This window comes from Mesoplodon densirostris, chromosome 18 (assembly GCF_025265405.1).
Source record: "Mesoplodon densirostris isolate mMesDen1 chromosome 18, mMesDen1 primary haplotype, whole genome shotgun sequence".
NCBI classification, from domain to species: Eukaryota; Metazoa; Chordata; class Mammalia; order Artiodactyla; family Ziphiidae; genus Mesoplodon; species Mesoplodon densirostris.
The window spans coordinates 50,641,700-50,662,965 of NC_082678.1; the positions used below are offsets into that span (position 1 = coordinate 50,641,700).

The window sequence follows — 21,266 nt, forward strand, 5'->3', positions numbered from 1 at the left end:
ATTACTAATACTAGAATTGCTGGGTCAAAACTATGCATTTACATTGTTTTTAAACTATGCACTTGTAGTTTGATGGATATTATAAATTGCCCTCCATTCCCTTTTTTTTTTAAATCAACTCATGGCTTCTACTTGATACCACAAAGCATCTAGATCTTATTTTCTTCCCAGAGAAAGTGAAATTGGCAGGCTTAAGAAACCTGCTGGTCAGTAGGATGCATACAGACTCAAAGCTTTTCTACTTTCTATAAAAATGCAGTAAAATTATACTCTTTTCCTCAGCCGCCTTCACAGAACAGTCTTTATTGACCATTTGACCTGGGCATTTCTATTTCTTAAGTCACCAGTACCTAACCTAGGTTTCTGACCACTTCTTGTCTGCAAAACATTTAGATGTGTTTCTGCCATAGAGCAAGTGACTTGTGATCTTAGTTCTGACTTATATCTCCCTTTTCCTCCTTTCTCATTCTTTTTCTCACTTGAAACCAGCCCAGGGGGCTTCAGAAAGAGATGCATGTCCAGGCCATGACACATGCTTTTACTAAGACCTGTTCCTCGGACTTATTGTTGTTTCCATATCCCAAACTAGGAACTCTCCATCAGGGAAAATTCAACACCACCAATTTCTCTTCTAGGTTCTAGCAAGAGGAGAAGAAAGGAGGAAACCACAGGGAAAAACGTTAAGAAGACACAGCATGAGTTAGATCACAATGGTCTTGTTCCCTTACCAGTCAAAGTCTGTTTCACGTGTAACAGGTATTTTTCTTCCATAGCAAGAGGCTCTTCCTCATATTTAGCAAATGTTTTTCTCTCTTCTATTGTCTCTTCCAAACCATGTGTGTTAAATATAGATAACCCGTATTCTGATGGTATGAGTACAGAGAGACTGAGTGACTAATTGACCAGAGCCTTGAATGTTGTAACAAAGAATTCGTGAAGAATCACGGTGCAGAAGTACTGTAAACCGTGTTTATAGAGGCTAGAACGAGAGGAGTTGGACTTAAAATGAAGCATGAGATATTTAGACTGGCTAGCAGGAAGAACTGTGGCCAGCAGAGACACACATCCCTGGAAAAGGCAAATGATTTTTAAAGCACTAAAGATGAATTTTAAAGTAGTACAAATATCCATACTAGCTGGTATGCATCAGACTGGATGACTTCCAAAAGCCTCTAGGCTGCCCCAGTTGTAGCTTCCCTGGGACGCTGGTTCCCTTCAAATAGGATCTCCTCAGTGACAGGAACCAGCTGCTTCAGTTACTGAAGCTGGACTTGGATGTGTTAGAAGGGCAGGATAGCAGGAGAAAATAGCTATCAAAAAGAAATGTTCCACAGCAAAAGCTATAGGGAACCAGATAGTAAAGCAGCAGAACTCTGAGCCACGCCCAAACTGTGTCTCCAGAATAGCTTAAGGACTCACTGAGTATCGTAATTACAAATCATAATTGGCATTAGCTTACGTGCCCTCCCTTGATCTATGCTTACACGAATACATTACACAATCATTTTTCCAGCACAACTCTCTGGTTGTCAGTTTTGCTGAGTGCTTCATGTGGAAGAGAAATCTTTTCCTCTTGTAGTATAAGGCTCTGGAAAGGTTGCTAGTGGTTTTTTTGTTTGTTTTTAAACTGAGGTAGTTGCTTTCCTTTAAGGAGTAGAAAGATCAGAGCGGGGTTGGCTGTCTTCCCGCAGTGGGTACCAAGCACTGATCACTCCTGCTGTGACAACCACTTTAGCTCTCTACTCCAAAAAAATTCACTTCTCCACGTCCCTCTTAGAAGAGAGAATAATGAGGAGCCTGGTGGTAGCCCCCAACTTCATCCATCTTCCTGAATGTAACGGGATTATTGGGGAGGAGGGTGTGGGAGCACATTGTTAGGATTAAGGAAGGCCAGCTGTTCCACGGTGCAGAGTTGGTTTGAATTCTCCCACCTTGCCATAGAAATGGCCTGTATCTCTTTTTTGCAGGAGTTGTCGCGTGGCCCCTCTTATCCAGTGTGACTATTGCCCCCTCCTGTTCCACATGGACTGCCTCGAGCCACCGCTCACTGCCATGCCCCTGGGCAGATGGATGTGTCCGAATCACATCGAACATGTGGTGGTAAGCACAGCAGTGTCCTTCAGTCCTCTGTGGGCACAGCTGGGGCATGGACTGATTCAGTGGGAAGCCTAGTGTAGTCAGCTTTGTACCAGAGTTCACTTTAGTCTCTCAGACACGGGTTTCTGCAAACCATCCTGCTCAGTTCTGATTACTCTGACATGCCTCAGCTGTGCATTTAGCCTTTTCCCACAATGCCTTGTTTCAGTCGCACGGACAGACTTAACCCACTAGCGCTTGGCTGTTCGTGAATAATTTCCTCTGTAATGAATTAAGCAGTTGGTTTTACAGCCCTAAAAGGGGGAGTGCATTAGACCCAACCTTATGCAAATAAATGCTCTTCCATTCTTCTTGCTTCTTGTTTTTAGAGGGAACAAACTAAGAAAATTCTAAAATATTTATTCTCGTAGCACTGGCAGTTAACTACCCAGTAACTTTGGAGAACTGAAGAATTGACACAGATAACGGTATTCCAGACAGTCAACCACTTATTGAACACCTTATGTGTCCTACGCACCAAATGAGGCTCTTGCCCTTCTCTTCTTTCTTTACAAAGACCTTGTCATGGCCCATAATAGGTGTTCAGTAAGTAAGTTGTTGAATGAATGAATGAATGGTATGAGGGTGCTATTATCTTATCTCCCAGGAGGTTTGGTTACATTTTTCCAGACTGCTTCCCGAGGCTAGAATAGAACTGTAATTTGCTATCTCCAAAAGAGGTTTAGGACATTTCCTGATAGGCACGGTCACTCAGAAGGTTGAATGGGAGAGGGCCTCAGGCAGAGCAGCTCCCTTATAAGAGCAGTCTTTCCAAATTAAAGGGTAATTGCTTAAGGCATTGTCCATCAGATGATGATAACCATGGGATGACTGCTTGCCTTCAGCGTGACGGTGTGCTGTCCACTTTGCACCGAGAGGAACTTCAGTTATAGACTTGAACGTAGGGAGAAAAGGTTTGTTTGGCCCTCTTCGTTTGACTAATGCCACTCAGAAAAGTTTACGTAGGAGGAAGCCTCTCTGCGAGGCTCAGTGGTCTTGTTTTGCCTCTTGCTGAACCAGAAAAAACCAACCATGAGCAGTCAACCCAAATATGAATCTGTAAGAGCAGCTTTCCAGCAGATGAGAAATTATTAATTGGGTGACTTTTTATTAGCCACTTAGGGGTTTTTCCTAATGTACTAGGTAGGAAGCTGCCACATAGATCTTTTTTTTTTTTTTTTTTAACATTTATTTATTTGGCTGCATTGGGTCTTAGTTGTGGCAGGCTGGCTCTAGAGTGCACAGGCTTAGTTGCCCCGCGACATGTGGGATCTTAGTTCCCCCACCAGGGATGGAACCCGCGTCCCCTACATTGGAAGGCGGGTTCTTAACCACTGGACCACCAAGGAAGTCCCCTTTTCTTTTAGTTAATGTGTAGGGGACCAGATGTAGAAGAGCAAAAGAGGCATCGTTTCTTTATGCCTTCTCTATGCAGCTGCACAAACTTTTCTTCCCTCCTTATGGCCTCTGAGAGCAGTCCAAGGTTTTCTGCCTGCTGTAGAGCAAGGCTCTGGTATCCAGATGGGTTCACTAATGTTCCCTAGTACCGTGGAGGAGGAGTAGGGCAGGAGACACAGTATTCTGGTGCTGATCTCACCTGTCAGCCAAGCTCCCATACAGGAAACAGTCTTGCTTCTGGTGGGAGAAAATCCCTTGCTAGGAGGGGAGTCTGGAGCGCTCTAGGGCCAAGGCCTGCATCTCCTCTGAACCCTATATGCTGGATAGACGACTGTCAGAGGCTGAATTTGGAAGGGCACTTCTTGGCTAATTCCCTATTCTTGTACCCCTCAAGCCTCCCCAGGGAGTAGGAACTAGGCTGGACTGGGCAGGGTTAAGGGAGAACGTCTCAGCCATGTTCCCTGGCCCTCTGACGGGAGTGTTGACATACCAGCACCTGACAGAAGGAGCCCATTTGGCCCAGGGCTTCCTCTTGTTTAAAAGTAGAGAATAGAGTTAATTGGGAGGGGAATGCATTCTGGACTTCACTGCAGGAGTGTGTTTGCTCTGTCCCTAGCTGAACCAGAAGAACATGACGCTGAGCAATCGGTGCCAGGTGTTTGACCGTTTCCAGGACACCATTTCACAGCACGTTGTCAAAGTGGACTTCCTGAACCGAATCCACAAGAAGCACCCTCCTAACCGCCGCGTGCTCCAGTCGGTCAAAAGGAGAAGCTTGAAGGTGAGTCACAACCTGGTGCAGGCAGGATGGTGGTCTCCGATTGCCTTCCTGGGGTAGACAGAGGATCATGGTCCCAGTTTTACAGATGGGGAGACTGAAGCCCCTGAGATCTGTCTGTGGTGTCTTAGCAAGTAATGAATGTGACCATCATTTTAATACTTGGGGATGGTGGTCAGGAAACCCCCAAGTGGGCCTTCAAACTCGGCCAGGTTTCTAGTTCTCCTGAGGATAAGTGCCCTTTTAGCTCCTCCCAACAAATTTAGGTGTGCTCTGCTTTTACTGCCCCTTGCCTGGCACTCATTCCATCTGTTTCTGTTAGATGGCCCCTTTCCTACAGCTGTTGGGTGAGGGGAAGGTGGGGGTGATTAAGCAGAAGGCCTTATGGAAGGTGAGGAACTATCCATTTTTCCAGGCTGCTGTTAATGTATCACCAATACTCAAAAAATTGTGACACTGGTACAGCCTCACATTTGTGTGCATTTGACAGCTGCTAAAAGTGTGTCCACAGAGAGGGACAGGAGTATTTCCTTCATTGAAAAGCATTTGGTAGTATTGAGGCTCTCATAAACCATTCGGTCTCATTCATTTAACCTAGAGAGCGCAGCACTATATACCTGAATGTGAACTTGATTTTTCTCTTTTGAAATAATCCTGCAGACAGCCCCATGCACCAATGGAAAACAGCAATTCTCAAATATGGCCACTTGGTGGCAGCCACACTTTAAAATCACTCATCACACTTCCATTGGGTGTCAGCGCTAGCAAGATGTTAACTGTTGAAAATTGTATAACAAACTCTTAACTGTGTAAGTATTTATGCGTCAGTAGAAACACCAGTTTTCCAAAGTTAAATTAAGGTATTTGCAGTTGAGGGTAGGGTATATTGGAGGTGACGTGCCTCATACCTTAGTTAAACATCTAAGAGTAATCTCAGCTGTGTGGTTCACCATGTGGATTGGGAAGAAAGCCTGGCTGCTGAAGTGAACAGGCCAGGAGGCCTTGATAAAATCCTGTTGTTTTATGATGCCCCCTCCCCCTTTTTAAATGTTTCCTTATTCTTGAGGAAAATCCAAGGGTATGAGTTACCTGAAAAGCATTTTGTTCTTAGACAGTTTGAGAGTGAAATGAAGACTGTAGTACCAGAGGACAGTGGCAGGGAACCGCTCCAGCTCTGTTCTGGAACACTGGCCTTCATCCTTGACGTATAGCAGTGCAGGCAAAATCACCTGAGAGCTTCATATCTCCTCTTTGCTGTGGGTTCCTCTTCCCCCTACCCCTTCTCTTCCTGAGGGCCAACCTTAGGCTAGCCTACTGCCCCATTCCTCCACTCCCGATTCCTGGATGACCTCAGACAAGCCCGTAGCACCAGCCACCACTGTTAGTGGTGATGACTCTCAATTCCATGTTCCGTGCCTTTCTCGTCATACCTAGATTCGTATCTGCCTGCCCATCCCACAGACACCTCAGTCTCAGCCTGCCCAAGACCAAAAGTCTTCTGCCTCCAAATCTGCTCTTCCTCTTGTATCTCCTGTTTCAGTCAATGACAGTGATCTCTACACAGTCCCTCAAACCAAAGTTCAGCTCTTCTTCCCTTATCCTCTGTAAGGACTTGGTCACCAAATCTGTTGGTTCTCAGATGTTTTCCAAGTCCACCTCCCCTACTTTTAGTTCCCCTTTGTCTGCCTGGAAGTTTGTCCTCAACTTCAAAGTCTCAGCTCAAATACCGCCTTCCTATGAAATCTTCCCTAATCCAAGCTCCTGCCCCCCAGACAGAAATAAGCGCTCTCTGTTTTTTATAGCTCCTTAGACATGCCTGTCTTCTAGGACCCATTTACATTGTATTGTAATGTTTCTGTGCTTATCTCCCCACTAGACTGTGAGCTCCTTGGGGGCAAGGCTTAAGTTTTGTTCATCTCTGGACCTCTAGGACTTGGCATAGTGCCCAGACTCAGGAGGCGCTCAATAAATGTTGATTGAATGTATGAATGACTCTTTGCTTGTATGGCTCTTTCATTCATACGTGGTGTGATTCAGAGTGTGTCTTCTGTCTTTTTGCAACAAATAGGTCTTCAATTGTTTTGTGAGTCATGAATGAATGGATGAAGAAAACTGACATTGATTGAATGCTTATCACGAGATGGGCCTCACGCTGAGCATTTCCACTGTGAATGTGACCTCATTTAACTTTTTATCTCTCAGATACTGCTCACTCATCTCTCAAATTTGATACTGATCAATAAGAGCCTAGAGCACCAATTTGAAGCCCTGCCCAGTGGCCGTCCTGTACTTTTCAGGCCCGAGCACAAGGCAGCGTGCCGGAAGGCCTAGTTTCTGCGGCCCTTGGACCTTGATGAAGAAAAGTGGGAGATATGGCTGCTCTTTCCAGTTCTGTGCCTTCTCAGACTTGTGTGTGTGTGTGTGTGTGTGTGTGTGTCAGAGTCAAAGAAATGGAGGTACAGAGCAGTAGCAGCGCACTGGGCCTCCTTGTCCTTGGTGGACACCGTAATGGATGATTTCCCCTTGGGCATCAGCACCACAAACGGAAGAGCATGGCCAGGGCAGAATCCACTGGGCCTGTTGGCACTATCACCCTCTCCTTCCTTCTATCTATCTATCCTGAACAGGTTCCCGATGCTATCAAATCTCAGTACCAGTTTCCACCCCCTCTCATTGCACCCGCGGCCATTCGGGACGGGGAGCTGATCTGCAATGGGATCCCTGAGGAATCACAGACGCACCTTTTGAACTCTGAGCACTTAGCCACCCAGGCAGAGCAGCAAGAGGTGAGTGAAGGCAGGGCCGGGATTCCAAGTCCAATCTTCCTTCCACCTCGCCGCAGCTGTTAATTGGAAGTCATTCTCATCTCCATCTTCTGCAGCCCCACCCTCCCCATCCCTGAGCCCCCCACCACCACCCCGCCCCCTGAGTTGAATGTTCCAGAGAGAACCTCTGGCTCAGATCCTGAGGCAAGTAAGAGAACTACACAGTCACCTGGTCTGCTTCTCTCCATCAGTCCCCCAGTGTGCTGTGAGACGGGCGAATCTGTCTTGTAGAAACAGATCAGTAGGCCTATAGAGAAGTTAGGTGACAGTGCTGGACACACGGCAGGTGCTTGGGCGCTTGCTCAATATTGGTGACAAGGTGAGCCTTAGGGGCAGAGTCAGAACGGGAATCCCAAGCTCTGCTGACCAGGGTGTTGCCTGCCGAGTATAACAGCAAGCCCTGCTTGGGAATGGAAATGGAACCCTCTCAGGAGTCAAGCACACCCTCTCTGGGCATTCGCGATGGGACCTCGGAAACAGTGCTTGTCAGCTCTGCTGTAGCCCTGGCCGCTGTGGCAGGAAGGACCAGCGCCTCCCAGGCCTCTCACCCTCCTCTCCTCTCCTCTCCTTCCGTTGCAGTGGCTCTGTAGTGTTGTTGCGCTCCAGTGCAGCATATTGAAACATTTATCTGCTAAGCAGATGCCTTCGCATTGGGACTCTGAGCAGACAGAGAAGGCTGATATTAAGCCTGTTATTGTGACTGACAGCTCAATCACCAACTCCCTGCAAACAGCTGACAAGGCACCTACACCTTCCCACTACCCCTTGTCCTGCCCCTCAGGGCTTAGCACCCAGAATTCCCTGAGCTGCTCTCCACCCCACCAGCCCCCAACCCTAGAGGACATCAGCTGCAGTTCTTGTGCGGAAAAATCCAAGAAAGCCCCCTGTGGGACTGCCAACGGGCCAGTGAACACAGAGGTGAAAGCCAATGGCCCACACCTCTACAGCAGCCCCACTGATTCCACGGACCCCCGGCGACTTCCAGGCGCCAACACCCCCCTACCAGGCCTCTCACACCGGCAAGGCTGGCCTCGGCCCCTCACGCCACCAGCGGCTGGGGGGCTTCAGAACCACACCGTCGGCATCATTGTGAAGACAGAGAATGCCACTGGCCCCAGCTCTTGCCCCCAGAGGAGTTTGGTTCCGGTCCCAAGCCTACCCCCTTCCGTTCCCAGCTCTTGTGCCAGCATCGAGAACACCAGCACTTTGCAAAGAAAGACTGTCCAATCACAGATAGGACCTCCGTTGACAGATTCAAGGCCACTGGGCTCACCCCCAAATGCCACCCGGGTGCTCACTCCCCCCCAAGCAGCAGGAGATGGTATCTTGGCCACAGGAGCCAACCAACGATTCTGCTCACCAGCGCCATCGTCAGGTGAGTGCTGCTCAGCCTTTCATGCTCTTCCTGACAAATAAGACTTAAGATTCAAAAAACACTTGTATCCCTGTAAATATGTCAGAGGACTCTGATGTCCGTACTATTTGTCCTCCCCCTGTTTCTATGATAGAAGAGAAAGTACATGTTAACTTGTCCCTATTTTGTAGGCGGGACTGCTTAGGCTCTGAAAGTGATTTCCTTAAGGTAACCTACCAAGTCAGTGCAGGATTCGAACTGTGGCCTGGGTCTTCTCACTCCACCGTCCCACACCTTCCAGGCTTAGTCTTCTGCCTGCTTTGTTCCTTCACCTTAGAGGAAAGCAGCATGCTCTCTGGAGCCACTGTGGTCATCCTGAGGTTCTGGGTGATAGCTTCAGTGTTTCATGATCCACACCGGAAACTAGATCCACACCTGATCCAGATTCTCAGAGAGAGCTCATTTGAAGGAATTTCCACGTCAGGGAGTGCAGATGCCCGCAGATGTTGGTCTGGCCCAAAAGCTTGCCCTCGGGCCACATTCCAAAAGGCAGTCCCTTAATCCATACTTGGCCTGGTGTAGACCTGCTCTTTCAGCTGTCCCCAGTCAGCATTCAGGACCTCAAGGTTGCTGACCCCAGCATCTGAACCAGGTTTCAGATGCTGCTGGAACCCCCTGTGGTCTCTCCCGTCTGAACTGAAGCTGGCCTCCTAGTCAGCTGGGAGTCTCGGTAACCAGGTGACTGTGACTTCTCTGCATGGGGGCCCCTGGTCCCAGGATGGCCCCTACTCTCAGGCTCTTTTCCTGTTCTGTTTACCTCTTAATACCAACCTGGATAGATTTTGCACCCCGTGAGTCCAACTTGAGTACGCAGGAATTGCAGAGGCGGGCACCGCTTACTTGAATGAGCAGAGGCGGCAGGGAGGTAGTCGTGGCCCAGCGAATGCAGCTATCCCTCCACGTTCCCCAGAGCAGTAGATCTCACTTGTTCTCGGTGCTCTGGAGACTCCTGCGTGCCCGGGTGCATTGTCGTTCCATCTGCCCTTCCTCACCACACGTTTTTAGCTCTAGGAGTTCCAGAGCCTATGGGGTGAGAATCAAGAAGGGAACATCACCTTGGGTCCGAAATCCAGACCTGTCTCAGCAGTGGGGGATTGGACCGGTGGGTTTCCCTCAGGCGACGTAAGTAACAGTCTTCCTGCTCCGTCCCCAGATGGCAAGGTCAGCCCCGGCACGTTATCCATAGGAAGCGCTTTAACCGTACCCTCTTTCCCAGCCAACTCTACTGCCATGGTGGACCTCACCAACTCACTTCGAGCATTTGTGGATGTCAATGGAGGTGAGTGAGCGAACTGCTGCTCTGCCACCAGCGGCTGTGGTGAAGGTGCTGCCCCTGTGCGGCATTCAGCTCGTTGAAAAGGGGACAGAAGGGCTGCCTGATCTCAGAGGGCTGGGAGGTGGGTGGGGGAGTGGGGTAGGAAAGAAAGCCCCTTCTCCTGTTTCTGCCTTACATACGTGCATGTACACATAGTCAGAGACGAAGGGAGAGCAAAGCCAAGCTGAACCAGTGAGAAGAGAAGAAAATCACTTTAGGCAGATCATCTGGACTTGAAGAATAAAACCAGGAGGAGCCTTGCTCCCAAAGGAGGGATCTCATCTGTGAAAAATCCCCAGAGTCAGGGAGAACTGGGGCAGGTCTTGATCTCTGTGAACAGGGTGGGTGGAAAATCCAAGCCTCAGTGTCAGACATCTGGGCCCTCCCCCACAGGCAGGCAAGTGGTTTGTCTTGCTCCACTTTCTAGGACCGCTGTACCTAACATTAAGCTACCCCACCGCAGGAGGCGTCTGCACAGGCTGCGTTGGCGTCTGTCTCTCGCTGCAAATGGCTAGTGAGGTGCTCAGCTCCAGATCCTTGTACCACTTTGTACTCTGTGTTGTTTAAGAGAATCACTTGGCTGGATTTTAGGAATGCTGAAATAGTTGCTCTGTGATGCTCACCTACTTCCGCATTCCATTTCCTCCTCAGCAGCTTTTTAATCTTTCTCTTTGGTTAATAGAAATCGAGATAAATATGCTGGATGAGAAGCTGGTCAAGTTTCTGGCCTTGCAGAGAATACATCAGCTTTTCCCCTCCCGGGTCCAAGCTTCACCGGGCAGTGTCGGGGCACATCCGCTGGCTTCTGGAGGGCACCACACAGAAGGTGCGCATGTCCATATCTGCCACCACACCACACCGTTAGATCTACCCTCAGTGTGTGTGAACAGCCATCTCCTCCCCATGGAGAATCTCAGCTTTCAGTATCTCAGTCCTCCATGTATGCCTTTACTGGGCTTAATAAAACACCGTGGTTTCTTTTCTCAGAAAGCAGAAACAGGATGGCAACCACAGCTTTCAGGTCAGACTCGGGAAAGTCTGCCGTAACTCTTTCATGCGCGTCCTCTTTGAGACACAGAGAGCAGCTACGAGTGCCTGTGGGTGTTTGTGGTGTGCTTTCTGCTCGATTGCTCTCAAATATTTGAGTTCGAAGAGTTTCCCAAAAGGTTAACTCTGCTTAGGATAGCCCTTTGAGCATTAGCCATTAAAAGCCTTGCTGCTTAGAAGGTGGTCCCCAAACCAGTAGCATCAGCATCACCTAAGAGCTTGTTAGAAATGCAGAGCTCAGGCCCCACCTCAGACCTATGGAATCAGAATCTGCATTTTAACAAGAACCCTAGTGATTCATATTCAAAATTAGAGAAGCATTGGTCTGTGCCTTCTGGTTTTTTTTTTTTTTTTGCACAGCCTCCCTATAGTATCAGTTGGTATATCCTTGATAAACCAACAAGCAGCCCAGGTGCTTCAAGTACTATCATCCTTGAATTATATGGTCATCTTCAAAGATGGTCCTTCTTATTACCCATGTGGGAAATGCTGTAAGTGGGGAGAGAAAGCCTCACCCTGAAGCAGCCTAGTGTCAGATGTGAGTTTGGAAAGATGACTCATCCAGTGGGATTATTTTCTTCAGGCCATCGCCAAAGGTCCAGGTTCTGTTGATTTATGTTTGGGCCCCAGGTTCTGTTTCTGAATGGTCACATCCCTGTGTTTGCCTTGTAGTGCCGAGAAGGGAAGTACAGGCCCGAGCTGTGTTCTACCCTCTCTTAGGGTTGGGAGGAGCTGTGAACATGTGCTATCGAACCCTCTACATCGGGACAGGTAAGCCAGCTGGGAGAGGTGCTGAATCTGTTCCGCCCTAAAGATTGATACTCTTACCCACAGAGGCTAGAAAGGGAGGGAAGCCCTCTCCAGGGCTGACGGGTTTAACCCAGCAGACGTCCGGACAAGAGGGACTAAGAAAGGAGACCATCAACTGCTTGTCTTCCCTGCTTCAGGCCCTTTTGCCTTGTGCCCAGTGTGGCATCAGGAGGGCTGAACGTCAGCTCTGACTGCCACCCAGTGAGGCATTTTAAACCCTGCAGGAAATACCTGAGGAGAGGGCAGATGCTTTGTCCCTGGAGATCTTTGAAAAAGTGATGGGGCTCACACATATCTAACACTTACTTGGTTAGCCCTACATCTTGTGTGGAGGGACAGATGAGCCCTTAGCCTGGAACTTTCCATTTCTTTCAGATGATACGGTTTATGGGCCCTGCACCCCATCTTGTGCTCTCCTAGAAATACCCCATCCTCTTCAGTAGCTCACTGCTCCCCTCTGGGCAACAGCACGTGTTCTAAAGCAGATGAGCTGGCGGGGACAGCTGTTCTTTAAGGGGATTAGAAGAGATCAGTTTTTGTGCAAAACTACAAGGAGAGGGCCCTGAGCTACCTACCCCTTGAGCTCCCGCCCGGAAGTTCTCTGGCCCCTCACCTCCCCCACACATACCCCTGACCGTCTGTTCTCTGCCTTCCTTTTCCCCGCCTCCTGCCACCTCGCAGGAGCTGACATGGACGTGTGCCTTACAAACTATGGTCACTGTAACTACGTGTCTGGGAAACACGCCTGCATCTTCTACGATGAGGTGAGGGTGGGGACGCGGTGGGAGAGAGGTCTTCCAACCTGAGCCCTGTCCCAGGCACTGGGGTTTTTTCAGTGCCCTGGGGTGAGGGGAAGGGGGTTGGGGGTCCTCTCCTTTTCTTCCCTCCCCGTCATTCCTGGAGAAGAGTCTTGGTGTGAAGGGGCATCCTACATGGCTAACCGCTCCCCAGGAGCAGGGCTCCCATCTCTCCTGAGGTTGGTCCATAGGCCCAGCGCGGGGCGGGGCGCCCTAAAGCAGGGGAGGGGACCATGATAGAAGGAACCAAGCCCTCTGGGCGTGTCCCTGTGAGTTTCATCATCATCATCACGTGCCAGTGAATATCATTTCACCAGGAGCCCGTGCTAAGGAGGCCAACTATTGCGGGGGCGGGGGGCGGGTTAGGAAGGAAACTTCCTTGAAGAGGTGAGTCTTGCGCCCCATTCGAAAGGGACAGGGAAGGGGGGCATGATTGGGGAAGAAAGAGGGAGCTCCCCAGGTAGAGCAGCACAGCCTTCTCCATGTGTCCTCTCTCCCCTTAGCCCCAGGCCCCACGCAGCAGACCACACATCTTATCTTCCCTCCTCCTCCTCAGAATACCAAACATTATGAGCTGTTAAACTACAGTGAGCACGGGACAACGGTGGACAACGTGCTGTATTCATGTGACTTCTCTGAGAAGACCCCGCCAGCCCCCCCAAGCAGTATTGTTGCCAAAGTGCAGAGTGTCATCAGTAAGTTGGAGCCGAGGCCTGTGGCCACAGAACCTGCCACCTGGGGACACGTTCTCTAACGCCTCAGTCAGGGCGGCTGTGGCTCGCTGCCATGACCTGCCGTCTCTTGCCTTCCTGGTCCCGTTGGCCAGGTTCTCCTTGCTCATGGGCCCGGGAAAGGCCACAGAGAAGCATGTGCCGTGCAGCCCCACGTGTGTACACACCTACCTGGGGACTTCAGACTCCACCAGTCCTTTCTGAGTGCCCCGCACCCCGAGTCACGCAGCATTTAGAGGGGGGAGGTACAGGGGCCCAACCCTGGCAGACAGCCCCGGTGGGTTGGCTGCTCACTGTTCCTCTCCTGTGACCTTCCCCCTTTTTCCCAGGGCGCCGCCGGCACCAGAAACAGGATGAAGAGCCAAGTGAGGAGGCAGCCATGATGAGCTCCCAGGCCCAGGGGCCGCAGCGGAGACCCTGCAACTGCAAAGCCAGCAGCTCAAGCTTGATTGGGGGCAGTGGGGCCGGCTGGGAGGGCACGGCCTTACTGCACCACGGCAGCTACATCAAGCTGGGGTGCCTGCAGTTTGTCTTCAGCATCACTGAGTTTGCGACCAAACAGCCCAAAGGCGATGCCGGCCTGCTACAGGATGGGGTCTTGGCCGAGAAGCTCTCTCTCAAGCCCCACCAGGGCCCTGTGCTGCGCTCCAACTCCGTTCCCTAGGACTGGCGGCCACCCGTCACCCGCCCTTCCACCCAACCCAAGACTCCTGCAATGCAAAAATGTACACAAACCAAGCCCGGGGTTTTTTCTATACTCCACCAGAAACCCTTCAACTACAATCTTTGCATGAAATGAAGAAAACCTTTTGACTGTTTTTTAAAAATCCTTTTTCTTTTCTCAAGTTCTAGGGGGCATTTGCACATATATTTGTACTCAACATTTCATGGGAAAGCGGCAGACCGAGCTGAGGAACAGCGTGGGCAGGGAGGGGAAGGCCAGTGGTCTGGACACCTCCTCCGACACAAAACCGTTCCCCACCCACCTCCTGCTCCCTCCCCCTCGCCCGCCGTTGTAAAATAATCAGAAACTTGTTCTATTTTGTGGCAGTGACAATAGTTTTATATTAAAAGAAAAAAATACAGTTTTCATACAGCAAAATCTATACAATATCATTGTTTTATTTAATATAAAGATCGCTACCCACCCTCCTTCCATGGTTCCCACCCTCCAGGTTATTTTCCCTTTCTGCAGCGGTTGCACTACAGGTAGCTACTGTGTATTATGGACAAATGAGAAATGGATTCTTTTCCTGGCTGTCCATCTATTTTATTTCAAATAAGGAAAAGTGTATTTGGATTTTGTGTAAATACATCTAGTGATGACATTTTTTCAATGTTTTTTAAAACTGTACAGTACTACATGTGGTAGAGCGTTTTCTTCAAATTGTCTATTGTAGCAAAAGCGTTTTTGTCGTAAACCTGTTCTGTCTCCTTTTTTTGTTCTCCTGCCACTTCTCTCCTCTTCCTTCCACCCCGACAACTAGTACCGATGTACATAGTAATTGTAATGTTTTAGACTTTACAGAAACTTTCCTGTATTCTGTATATAAAAAAACAAAAATACTTCAAATTATGTTTTCTGCCTGTCTGTCCTACCTGTCATCACCCTTAGAGGGGACCCTCCCTGACGCCCTGGTCCCACAGTCTCATTGAACAAGCCTCACTCCCAGATGCTTAGTCCCCAAGGGAAGTCAGGAGAGGGGAGGCGCTGGAGAAAAGTGCACCTAAGGTGGGAGGGAGAAATGGGAGGGGACGGGTGCAGCTGTGAAGGGGGGCTGTTCTGTGGCTTTGTGGGTGACTTGAGGGAGTTCAGAGGGCTTGATCATTTGACACAATCAGATTCTGCAAGAATCCAAGAGTGTGCAGATCCCTGCTCCTGGCTCCAAAAGCAAGACATTAAAGTAGAAGATGGCATGAGACCTCTGCATTCTGGTCTAGAAGCTTTAACCCAACGAGTTGGGGCTGCCTTTGGTTCCAGTTGTTTGCTATCATATTTTATCCACCTATTCTGGGGGAACTCATAACACCTGGTTTTGTTTTTTTTCCGCCCGGAGCCCTTAGCTGGGCATGGAGGAATTCATTAATATATTCAAGTATCACTCGAGTTCCTCCAGTTCCGGCCTTTGCCAGGCCTTGGGTCTTGGTCTAGGTCACTTGCTGTGAGCAATCACCAGGGCAGATGTGGCCCCTGCCTCTTGGAGCTTAGAATCTAGTGCGGAGTTTGTTGATTCAAATGTCTGAAGAACATGAAAAAGGAGAAATCCAATCTCTAGACTCAGGCGTGCCACAAGTAACGTGACTTGCGATCACAACTGTACAACTGCAGTTCCTCATCGGAAGATGATTCTACCCGTTACCTTAATTCTAAGGCCCCCAAGCACCCTCTTTTTAAACCAAACTATTTCTTCCTCCTCGTACACTTACCTAAGAAACTTTATCTGAGAAGTTTTTCCTGAAGACCATCTCCTACTCCTTAAAGGACACGTCTGTGTGTATGCCAGCACTGTTAGAGTGGGTGGTACCTGTTCGCATATCAGGATTTTGCCTTGGCAGGGGTGGAGAGTGCATACATTTATTTCATTAATATTCCATCCCTAGCCTCATCCCACAGTATCGACACTTGAACACTGAATCCACAGTGCAGCTAAATAGGAAACTTCCCCCTGGAATGTGAGGTCTGACCCTGGCTTCCACCTACTTGTCTAGCTTTGTCTCCACCACTCTCCTACCCCTACCCTAATGGGCCTCTTGAACTCCTTAAGGACAGAAACATTGTTCCGCTCGGTATTTCCAAGGCTAACTGCACTGCCTGCCGGGCATGCCATAAGTGCCAAACAATGGGTGCTAAATTGTACTAGATTTTTTTCTTCTTTCTCCTGGCAAGTCACCCGGCCGGCCAGGAATACCCTTACCCATGCCTCCCTAGCTGTCCCCACCCACTTTGCCATCATAATCACTTCCATTCAGTGATGGAGCTTCTTTACCTATTTCTACCACCTGTGAGAATTTCAGCGACAAATTGCCTCCTGAAGATCAGATAACAGATTTTACACTCTCTTCCTGCTTCCCTTCAGAAATGGAGGGGTGGGGGAGGCAGAGAGATAGACAGCTAATGAATGAGTGACTCCTGACAGCCCTTAACTGATGGTGCCGCCCTGAACACACTGTGCCACCTCTCTGGCCTCTTTGGGAAGAATCCCAGAAGCTGAGGGCTGAATATGAGGATGAGGAATTGACGGACTTGTTCACCGAGAGCAGAGCATTCACGTACCCACTCCTCTCCAGAAGGGAAGGATTGCTATTTACTGACACCCAGAGGACTCTGCTTAGCCCCTCCTGCTCCAGAGCCCAGCACAAAGTACAGGTACATACGAAGACGGTCACTCAAGCACCCACTGACAGACTACAGATGCATGCACACACCTGGAGGGTCCTGAGGCCCACAAATTCACACATCTACAAGGTGCTCACATGGGCACACACACACAGGATCCAGAGGCACGCACACAACCTAAAGGGCGATCCCAGGATCCATGGGCACATTACACACCAAAGAGTCATTCACGCCCTCCCTAGGGATTCATGTACATACGTAGAGGGCGCCCCCAGGGCCCAAGCGCACACAGGCACCTGGGTTTTCGCACCAGCACACACCCAGAGGACGCAGACGCACGCCTAGGGGGCGCTCCCAGGGCCCACGCGCACACGCACGCACACACACCCCCTGCCCTGCCTCCCGCCCGCGTCTACCTCCGCCTCCGCCTCCGCCTCCGCCTCCGCCTTCCGGAGGCCGAAGAGCGCCTGTCGCCCTTCCAGGCCCGTGCGGGGCGATCCCGCAGCCTCCAGGCGGCGATCCAGGGAGGCTCGAGGCCTCAGCGGGAGCCCGGAGGCGCGGCCGGCATGGAAGGGCTGCTGCTGAGCGTGGGGTTGCTGCTGGGCGCCTACGTGCTAGTCTATTACAACCTGGTGAAGGGGCCGCCGTGCCGCGGCATCGCCAGCCTGCGGGGCCGCACGGCCGTGGTCACGGGTGAGTGCCGGCTGGCGGGCAGGGGGCGGGGAGGCCGGGACGGCGGGGGCGGTGGCCCGCGGGCTCAGCTCGGCTCCCGCCCTCCCTCCACAGGCGCCAACAGCGGCATCGGGAAGATGACGGCGCTGGAGCTGGCGCGCCGGGGAGCGCGCGTGGTTCTAGCCTGCCGGAGCCGGGAGCGCGGGGAGGCGGCCGCCTACGACCTCCGCCAGGTGAGGGCGGGCGGGGCCAGGCGGGACCGTGAACAGAGGACAGTCACACCTGGGACACAGGGGTGAGCAGAGCAGCTCGGGGCGGGTTTGGAGGAAACGCAGCCCCTGAAAGGAGAGTGCGGCTCGGTTCGCCAAGTGCAGAAGAGGGGGTGCACAGGTCTCCTGGTCATACAGCAAAAGGGCACCAGACCTGAAGGAATTAATTGATATTCTAAGACATTTAAGGACCGGTAGAAGTTACATTAATGAAAGAGTCGGAAAGGGAACAGCAGAGGGAACAGCATATGCAAAGGCCCAGAGGGAAATTAATTGGTCTGATTTAAGAAACCGATTAAAAGGTTTAATGAGGCTGGAGCACAGAGTATGAGGAAAAGAGGCAAAATGACGGCGCTGAACACTCTGGGCCAGGGCCAGGTTCTGAGGGCCCTTACAGACCCTACTGAGATCAGATTTTATAGAACGGGCAGTGGAGATCCAGTGAAGGGTCTTCCACAGGGTCTGGACTGTCCGAATAGCCTTTTGGAATGAACTCCTTGGTGGCTATGTGGCGTCTAGTTTGGAGGGGGTAAGAGTGGGTTGGAGGACACCAGTGAGAAGTCTGCTGTAGATTTTAGGGTAAACAATAATGGGCAGAGGGTATGATAATATTAATAATAATAGCAAGTGCCTATGCACGAGTGCGTGCCAGGCACTGTTCTAAAGATTTTACATATATATTAACTCATTTCATCCTCACAATAACTCTGAGACGGGTACTATTATTATTATTCCCACTTTACAGAGAACTAAGGCTCAGAAAGATTAAGCATCTTGCCCAAGGTCTCACTCTAGTAATCGGCAAAGTCAAGATTTGCATCCAGTGTTCACACACTTATCCACTACATTCTAACGCCTAGGGGCAGATCTTAGTAGTAGTAGGAGTTGAACTCTCAGAATTCGGTGCCTGGGGAGAGGGAAGAAGAGAAGGGTGCATATGACAGCCCAGCCCTTGCCACTCCACAGGAGAGTGGGAACAATGAGGTCATCTTCATGGCCTTGGACTTGGCCAGTCTGGCCTCCGTGAGGGCCTTTGCCACTGCCTTCCTGAGCTCTGAGCCACGGCTGGACATCCTCATCCACAATGCCGGTGAGGGGCAGCAGGCCCTGCAGGGGGGCGGCGGGTGGCCAGGGGGCAGCCGACCCCTCAGCCAGGCTTTGCCAGGGGACGTGTGGGAAGGATGCCCCCTACCACCATCTCACACGGGGGACACCGAGGCCTCCAGGAATCCCTCTGGAGCAGTTGCTCACACCTAGCCCCTGCCCCAGGGATCAGTTCCTGTGGCCGAACCCGGGAGCCCTTTAACCTGCTGTTGCGAGTGAACCACATCGGCCCCTTCCTGCTGACACACCTGCTGCTGCCCCGGCTGAAGACATGCGCCCCCAGCCGCGTGGTGGTGGTATCCTCAGCCGCCCACCGTCGAGGCCGCCTCGACTTCACACGCCTGGACTGCCCAGTGGTGGGCTGGCGGCAGGAGCTGCGGGCATATGCCGACAGTAAGCTGGCCAACGTATTGTTTGCCAGGGAGCTTGCCACTCAGCTTGAGGGCACTGGCATCACCTGCTATGCAGCCCACCCAGGTGAGACTTGGCTCTCTGGCTGCTCTGCTTTGTTTTGATTCCCCCTCTCCCATCCTCGCCCCCATCCCATGCTCCCCCAACCTCTCACTGAGCCACAGAATCTCAGGGTAGGAAGGAAGTCTGGTCCAAGGAGAGAACTGTTCCTTGCTGATCTTGAAGCTAGGCTCTCCTTGTCTGGGTTTTTCCTCTCACACCACAAACTTGGATGCTGACTGCTAGGTAGGGTATGGCAATGAATAAGGCCTAGGTTCTCACCCCAAGGAGCCATCCACATGACTGAACTGACTATAACATGATGATAATGATGATGTTAGCTAATAATTACTCATTCATTCAGGGAGCATTTACTGAGTACCTACTATGTTCCAGGCATTAATCTCAATGCCGGGGATGTAGCAGTGAACAAAACAAAGACCTTATCCTTGTAGAGTTTACATTCTGCTTTAGAGAAGGGGGAGACAGCTAATAAATAAATAAATACAGTGACAGGTGGTGATAAAGTGCTACGGGGAAAGATAAAACAGGGTAAGGGGACTAAGAAATGACAGGGTTGGCACAAGAAAAAGAAAAAAAGAAATGTCAGGGAGTGCTATTTTTATCTATGGCAGTCAAGGAAGATGTATCTGAAAAGGTGACATTTGAGTAGAGGCCTGAAGGAGATGAGAGAATGAGGCATGAGGCTTTCTGAGGAGAAGAGTTAAAGAACAGAGTAAACAGCAAGTGCAAGGGCCCTGAGGCAGAAGTGCCTGGTGTGCTTGAGAAAGAACAGGAAGCCTGGTATGGTTGGAACAGAGTGAGAGGGGAGAGAGTGGCAAGAGATGAGGAATAGAGATGGGCTGGGTCATCCAGGGTCTGCGGGTCCACTGTAAGCATTTTGTCTTACAGTCTGAGTGATTTTACTGATGACTAAGACCCATCCCTGCCTTTAGGGAACAGGTTCCAGGATAACAAGATTTGCCCCACCCATATTACCATACTGCATATGCGATAATCATTGCCTAAGGCTCCTTAGTAACTATAATAGTGACAATAATCATTATAGATAACCGTTACTACACTCCATGTCTCTAACGTCCGAAACAGTGTCTGGTCTACTACAGGTGTTAATAAATGTTTGCTGATTAAACAAAGGAATAGGAAAAAAGATGAGCTAGTAGAAAAGGTGGAGAGAGACAGAATTGTTCCAGGCTGGGGACACAGCATGAGCAAAATCTGGAAGATGAGGATATGTAAGGAGTTTGGATGGCGAAGAGCAGCTTGCTGTTGGAAACGAGTGAGGTCACCTTGTCGGGGCCCTAAATACTACCTGGTAAATACTACCTTGGTTTCCCTGGAACTGGACTCTGTTCCCCACTCCCTTGTAGCCCTGTTCTTGCTGCTCTTACCCTGGGCCCTCACCCACTGTCCTCCCTGCTCCTGCCTTCCTTTCCTCCTGTCCACAGGGCCGGTGAACTCGGAGCTGTTCCTGCGCCACGTTCCTGGATGGCTCCGCCCACTTTTGCGCCCAGTGGCTTGGCTGGTGCTGCGGGCACCACGAGGGGGTGCCCAGACACCCCTGTACTGCGCTCTGCAGGAGGGCATTGAGCCCCTCAGTGGGAGATACTTTGCCAACTGCCATGTGGAGGAGGTGCCCCCAGCTGCAAGAGACGACCGGGCAGCTCACCGGCTATGGGAGGCCAGCAAAAGGCTAGCTGGGCTTGGGCCTGGCGAGGGTGCCGAATCTGATGAAGATCCCCAGCCTGAGGCCCCATCTTCTCCGAGCAGCCCCCACCCTGAGGAGCCCACGGCTTCTGAACTCTACCCCAGCCCTCAGAGTTCACCAGACTTGTCTAAGGTCATGCGCCGAATTCTGGTTAAAGCTGAACCTGAGCTCCAAACCTCCTAACCCCCAGGCCGGGAAGCTTTCCCGGGCACTTGGTGGGCCTTGAAAACCTTAGCTGTGTGCCAGGCCACGCACTGGGCATTGAGAGGGTTGCCATTTTTACCTCCATGGTTACCTTCTGGGGCTTCAAGCTACATCCTAGACAGCTCGTTTCCGGATGGAAGGAAATAAAGGGTGATGATTTCTTCCTGAGAGTGACCGTAACCCCAGATTGAGAGGTGGGGCGTAGTGTGCCAGATGCCAGATGCGGCTTCTCAGGAATTTGAATTTCGTA

At 50.7% G+C, this 21,266-nt stretch overlaps 2 protein-coding genes across 2 annotated transcripts in view; both read left to right on the top strand.

Annotated features, from left to right (window-relative positions):
- Nucleotides 1–14,762, top strand: part of PHF12 (PHD finger protein 12) — a 39,917-nt gene extending 25,155 nt beyond the window's left edge. The window contains exons 5-15 of the mRNA XM_060081500.1: nt 636–756; nt 1,968–2,100; nt 4,151–4,315; nt 6,940–7,098; nt 7,717–8,512; nt 9,705–9,830; nt 10,549–10,692; nt 11,586–11,684; nt 12,405–12,487; nt 13,077–13,215; nt 13,581–14,762. Coding sequence (XP_059937483.1) covers nt 636–756; nt 1,968–2,100; nt 4,151–4,315; nt 6,940–7,098; nt 7,717–8,512; nt 9,705–9,830; nt 10,549–10,692; nt 11,586–11,684; nt 12,405–12,487; nt 13,077–13,215; nt 13,581–13,915 — 2,300 coding nt within the window. The 3' untranslated portion in view covers nt 13,916–14,762. The remainder of the gene's footprint in view (nt 1–635; nt 757–1,967; nt 2,101–4,150; nt 4,316–6,939; nt 7,099–7,716; nt 8,513–9,704; nt 9,831–10,548; nt 10,693–11,585; nt 11,685–12,404; nt 12,488–13,076; nt 13,216–13,580) is intronic.
- Nucleotides 14,763–17,003: 2,241 nt separating this feature from the next.
- Nucleotides 17,004–21,184, top strand: DHRS13 (dehydrogenase/reductase 13). Its single transcript, XM_060080609.1, has 5 exons — nt 17,004–17,281; nt 17,375–17,493; nt 18,496–18,619; nt 18,799–19,110; nt 20,553–21,184. The coding sequence occupies exons 1-5, from the start codon at nt 17,155–17,157 to the stop codon at nt 20,993–20,995; spliced, it is 1,125 nt and encodes a 374-aa protein (XP_059936592.1). The 5' UTR covers nt 17,004–17,154; the 3' UTR covers nt 20,996–21,184.
- Nucleotides 21,185–21,266: the final 82 nt, after the last annotated feature.

What these genes read in the sequence shown, in the direction of transcription:
- DHRS13 (XM_060080609.1), top strand. Translation starts at nt 17,155, where the DNA reads ATGGAAGGGCTGCTGCTGAGCGTGGGGTTGCTGCTGGGCGCCTACGTG. An exon ending in CCGCCTACGACCTCCGCCAG is followed by an intron (nt 17,494 to 18,495) that starts GTGAGGGCGGGC and finishes GCCACTCCACAG; the next exon opens with GAGAGTGGGAACAATGAGGT. An exon ending in CATCCTCATCCACAATGCCG is followed by an intron (nt 18,620 to 18,798) that starts GTGAGGGGCAGC and finishes CCCCTGCCCCAG; the next exon opens with GGATCAGTTCCTGTGGCCGA.